General features: G+C 41.4%; 1 protein-coding gene across 1 annotated transcript in view; it reads right to left on the minus strand.

Annotated features, from left to right (window-relative positions):
• LOC146173967 (venom metalloproteinase antarease-like TfasMP_A) overlaps positions 1 to 4,889 on the minus strand; it is a 13,397-nt gene extending 8,508 nt beyond the window's left edge. Inside the window, exons 1-8 of the mRNA XM_084583634.1 lie at positions 4,730 to 4,889; positions 3,546 to 3,708; positions 3,371 to 3,460; positions 3,041 to 3,167; positions 2,895 to 2,942; positions 2,696 to 2,817; positions 1,904 to 1,978; positions 1,695 to 1,834 (exon numbers count right to left, since the gene is read on the minus strand). Of these exons, the coding sequence (XP_084439760.1) occupies positions 1,695 to 1,834; positions 1,904 to 1,978; positions 2,696 to 2,817; positions 2,895 to 2,942; positions 3,041 to 3,167; positions 3,371 to 3,460 (602 nt within the window). The 5' untranslated portion in view covers positions 3,546 to 3,708; positions 4,730 to 4,889. The remainder of the gene's footprint in view (positions 1 to 1,694; positions 1,835 to 1,903; positions 1,979 to 2,695; positions 2,818 to 2,894; positions 2,943 to 3,040; positions 3,168 to 3,370; positions 3,461 to 3,545; positions 3,709 to 4,729) is intronic.
• Positions 4,890 to 5,790: the final 901 nt, after the last annotated feature.

Below are 5,790 nucleotides of genomic sequence, written 5' to 3' on the forward strand. Positions count from 1 at the left end.
ATAGAAGGGAACTGCCGTGGACCAGTCAGTCGAGTGGAGCATAAATCACTAATCACAATAGATTAGATTAAACATTTCAAAGGTGGCAATCGTCCTTAGTTTCCTACACTGCAATGTGCCTAAACAAACATGGTGCAGCATTTAAGGAACGCCCCCTTTTTTCCTACAAACCTAAAAGCTGGACTACTGTTTATTGAGCGCTCTATAACCTTGTAATAGTAGATTTCTTTGTTTATGCGAATAGAGGCTAAACGCCTGAACTCATTCTCTCCCATTCGCCAAGTCAACGAGGATAAAGATTTAAAAATAAATTTTTGTGCATGCAGTGCTTTTTCTTCCCTTTTTATTTGTAATTAAGGCTTTACTTCAATCTTTCGGTGGTTTCCTGGTTTATGTTATCTATTTTAAAATGCATATTCATGCACAGCCGATAAGGACTCAACATAGATTATAGCGGCACCGCCAGTCACCGGTGCTATCGATGTACGCACACTGGTAGCCAAGGCTCCATAGACAACCATACGTTCAAAACATGGCGGCTCACAGGCACTCCAGCGCCCCCCAAATACTGGGGGGCCAAGCAAATTTATGATGTTGAATGACGTCAGGACTAAGAATAACAATGGTGCTAAATAAAAAACAGAATTTTTCTGGATGCACCCTGCCGTATTTTTGATGCCGTTCTTTTTACCGGCGGTTTTTCAGCGCTCGCCAACCTTTGCTATTCAAGTGGGCTCGAATCATGGTGTTTAAACGCAGTTGAGGATTGAGCCAGCAAGCAGAAGAGTGTACAGGAAGACATGAAAACCACCATCTCTTTCAAATTGTCAGGCTCGGCATACTTATACAGCATGACCTGTAAATCGCTGGTGTAACCGCACAATTCGCAACCGAGTATCGAACCGGTATCGATAGAAAATATTCGTGCTTTATTATGTCAAACTCATGAATACAGAGATAAAACATACCAACAAAATGTAAAAAATAGCTAGCACTAACCAACATATGAAGGTTAACAATACGCACACATAAGGCAGCCTACACTTGCAGAGGGGAGCTCACGGTTGAAAGACCCCCGGGAAAGAATCGATTATGGCAGCGACGGTAGCCTCCTCGCTTTTGCTTGGTGCATCAGTCTTTCGCATGCCTCAACTTGAGATATTGAAGCGCCAAGCGTTTTGAAAGAAAAGAAAAGCGTGCTGCAATAACTCCTTTATTTCAGTGTTTGGCCCTCCGACCTGTGGCTGTGCTGCAGCCGCGCTCAACTGATTTTGGGCACAGCCTTCTCCACCAATGTACCAGCGTTATTTCCGCCATGGAAATATTGTATAAATAATACAGCACACCTTTCATTCAGAATACCTGAAAGCTAACCACGCAAAGAGCTGCAAATCAACGGTTCGCCGATTTAAAAAGAAAAAAAAAACACATTCGGTCAGTAGGAAATGCTGATTGGTACGTGCACAATGAAGAATAAAAAATTTCGTCGTAAGCATGTTTTCTTTTTCCAGATGCCACTGTAACATTATTGCATTGCTAACCATTACTTATTATGTGCTTGTATGGTTTGTCAAGTTCTCATAAACAACGAAGGAAGAAACAAACTGGATAAACTGCCTAACTGGCACGAAGAAAATCCACCGGCAACGTCAATTTTACAAACAAGTCTGAATCAAATTCTTGCTTCAACTTACCCTGTCACGAGGTAGAGGAGATCGCTACGTTGGTACTCCGTTTTGTGCTTATAGTGGGCGCTGAAATTAGTAATTGTTTCTTGGTCAAGAATTTGATTGTAGTCGCTTCCAGCCCGGATCAGAAATGGTTCGTCTTTAGCCTGAGTACGAGAAGACGCGCACTCAGGGTCATCGAATTCACGATGCGTACACGGTTACAAAATACTTACGCGTAATATCATTGTTATTCCAATGATTCGTAGTTGAATTCTTGGGTCCAACATGCTTCTGTACCGCAGGTTAACCTAACCACACAAAAAAACATTAAGTACGTTTCTATTCGTGTTGAATGGACTTTTTTCTGCAGAGCTCGCATTGAGTTCCTGATTTATGCCTTAGAAATCTGAACAAAGGACTCTGCGTCGGAACGAGGAAACAGGATCGCATGTACAATTTCAAATTTTAGGCATTTCGAGCCAAGCATAATGAAATTCGTCTACCTCTATCTAGCAGTCAAGCGTAACTGTACATTCAATACCCAGTAAAGTAATGAATGGTATAAGCTAGATTATGGGGGCTCAGCACGATCAATGCGTTCATAACTCAAATCATTGCAACATTCATTAAAGCAACAACGGTGCGATAAGTTCAGTGGACGGCTACTAATGTTTTACTAAATTCTCTTTTTAATTAATTCTTTTTGTTAAGTGCCTGTATGCGCATGAACGCATAAAGGACACAAAAACAACTGAAGGTTTTTGGTCACTTTCACCTTTTCATAGTTGATTCCTTTACATTATAATACATTTTTACTCTGCTCCTCAAGAGGAAATAGTCAGGATTTGTCGAACACTTTGGACAAATTTGCGCATTTAGTTACCTTAAAATTATCTGCATTATTATTCAGCTTGTTATCCAAATCGTTCTAGAGGCCCCAGATAAACAAACAGCAATATTAGACGCAAAGCGCGAAAGCAAGCAAAGTGTATGGGTTGTTAAAATTATTTAAACCGTGTACTCACCGCGTTCAAAAATACTGCAAAATATCGTGTGAGAGATTTTTTGTTAAATCCGAAACGTCTAGAATATGCAGAGTCGGCTACAAGATGGATTTCTGGGTAGAAAGTCTTCGTGCTCCTTTCCTCTGTATTGTTTGCACGTACAGAGAAAATATTTTAGTCAGGTTATTTATTTATTTCCATCGATTCAAGATCACCTTACCGAAAAGCTTCGCAGCATCTTCTAATGTATCTGTGATGTTTGGAATCACTGTAGGGGAGCAAACATTTATGATACGTGGTTTTAATCATAGTCATGCTACAATTCGTCGCTAGATATCAGCTATTTCTTTTTTCTACCGCACTCACTATAATCTCGATGATCTGTTGATTGGGATTCAGATATTTCATATACTTCGTGCGGAATATGTCCTTCCATAGAACGTGGCATCCCAATCATTGGTCTGATTCGCAACAAATTTCCCAGGATTCCTTCCTTCAAACAAGAGCGGTAAAACTTAGTCAACTAAATGTTCTTTTTTGTTGAGCCATACTATAGAAAGCACCAAAGGTTAACTTTCAAAATAAATCGTAAGATTCTAGCTACACATTTCGTTGCTTGAGGAAAAAAATTTGTTAACATTTTACAGCCATATTTTTTATATCGCAAAGCATCATTACGTAGGCGTTACTACTCACAACACGGACACCATCTCTGCTTTCAACAATGACAGATGCCATTCGGGCGTGGTCCTGGTAAAGATCTTTCTCGTACTCCTCACCTCTCATCTGAAAACCGAAAAATGGGCTTTTTTATTTCTATTTGCTGCAAGTTGATACTGTTTACATGCAGGGCTTTTAAGCGTCCACTTACATTATAGTGTATAGGCTCATCGTTTTCTGTAGTTATAAACAAAATTCCTCCGAAAAAACAGAGCTTTTCTTCAAACTCAGCGTTATGTCTTCGTTGATGCGAAGCAAAGTTTCGTTGTTCATCCCTCTAGCATTAAGTATAGTTGGATAAACGATGCGGGTTGCTGTGAAAAGGAGAAAGGGAGCGCATTTTAATGCCTAGCATCTATGTCACGCAATATATATATATATACAACCTGCAATGCATAACATATGAAGGGGAGCTACTATTAATTGTCTTGAGTGCCATGAGCGCTGTTCAAGTGCACAGAGTGAGGCCGCATATTGTGTCGGGCATCTCCAAACGTTATAACGCCAGCGCGTGTAGTGAGAAAGGGTCTTGCTCCTTTGAGCACACACAAAGACGAAACAAAAATATTCCTCCGAATGTATGCTGAGAAGCCCTAAATGTTTAGCAGATAATACACGGGAGAAGATATTTCAGACCGGTATTAAGCGCTTCCATATTTTGTGCCAACTCACGGTGAGTTGTAGAACGGTGGCTTGGCGGGCTAGTTGGTTCATATCTAACTTGTATTGCATTCCGTTGTCCTGTGGACGCGAATACATTGGACAAACGACAGGTGTATAAATACCAGATTGAAAGAACACAACAAGAATGTAAATGATGGTGACCAGGGCCATCTTAGCACGCACTGTCGTAATTGTGGCGATGAGTCTACACGTCGCCGCAGAAAACCTTGCGTGCCTGCGTTCCAAAAAAGCACAATCGTTGCTCGACACAATGATCAGTGTGTCAGGGAGATATTTGAGGCGGTAAACATAGCTCGTACAGAGGAAAGGTGTGTAAGCATGCCATCAGTCGCACTAACCAAGAAAAAGCTGAAGTTTCTGGATCGATGGTGATTAGGGCCTTGTGCTATCGCCTATGCCTTTCATGCTGATTGCTTTTCCTGCTCTTTCCTGCTGAAGCTTCAAATGTATATAAATGCGTGGCATATCAGAGAAACAAATAGTTGGAAGTCAGCGCTCTTTCCACTCTGTCTTTCGTCGTCCCTTCTTGTGGTTCGCGCTGCAATACAAGTTAGGTGAGTTTTAGCTCTTAGCTATAATAAAGAGATAAACAACAGTTTCCCATTTACGTTAGGAGATGGAGGTTAGGGGTCATCAAGAATGGTATCTCACCAGTGGTGGTTCGCGTCCAAAGATGCACTAGAAAAACAAGGAGGAGGACCATGGCCGCCATTACTCCACAAAAATAAACCAATTAAATTTTATGCGCTGCAAGCGGAGAGAGACTCCGTTTCAGCGAAACAGCGTCTACGTAGGCCAGCTAACGGTATTTTGTGCGCGCTAAATAACGTGGAAGCTCGGCCTTTTTTCCTCAGTGATCAAGAGTCGTTTGCGTCTGCAAAAAAAGTGGCACGCATTTACCTTTCAAAACTTCGCTCTTTCAAACTCCAAATGTTTTTGTACTTAGTGCTCTATACAGCCTTCCAGAACATGCAACGAAGGCCGACTTTCTGTGTTTGATATAACAACAATATAAATGATTTCGATATTTCGGCACAGCCGAGCTTCTTTTGGACCTTCTTGAAATGTTGACAGGTGCACTTTGCAGAATAAGTATAGTATCACACACTACCAAAATATAAGTCCAGGGACTTTTCAGTTTTAAGAGAACGTATCCCTAATAAAGCGCCGGCTCCTTTAAAAACTACTGGAAGTTTGCATCTAATCACCGCTTGCACCTGTGTCAAACGTAAAGGTAAGCACGCATTAATAAACGTCCATATCCTCGAGCTCAATAACATTCGCTGAAACCAATTACTCGGTCCCTGCATCGTCCGCATAATACGTTTCCTTTTTTTAATGCTATTGCAGCGAACCATTCAAATCTTTATTTGCTCTTTTTCGACAGCCGCCGGCATACGGTCTTACTTTTGCGAATCTAGCGCACGCATCAATTTTGTATTCCTTGTTTGTTCATGATCCTATTCACGAGACGACGCTTAGTTATATTTTTTTTCTTTCGGGCAAGCTGCGGCCTGATGTATCTCTAAGGTTCCAGCCCCTAGCGTTATCTAGCTGTTTTTCGCCGCCTTTATATTGAGCATTGACGGGCGCGACAGTTCGACGACCGGCGAGCACGTTTGCTGTTATCACCGCAGCAGAATCGCTTAGTTCGCTTAGTCAGCCAAATAAAGAATTTCTTTTGTGTATTCCCGGACTCTTTATTTGCTGTC

Source organism: Amblyomma maculatum, chromosome 11, assembly GCF_055883805.1.
Source record: "Amblyomma maculatum isolate TAMU_Amacu chromosome 11, ASM5588380v1, whole genome shotgun sequence".
Lineage (NCBI taxonomy): Eukaryota > Metazoa > Arthropoda > Arachnida > Ixodida > Ixodidae > Amblyomma > Amblyomma maculatum.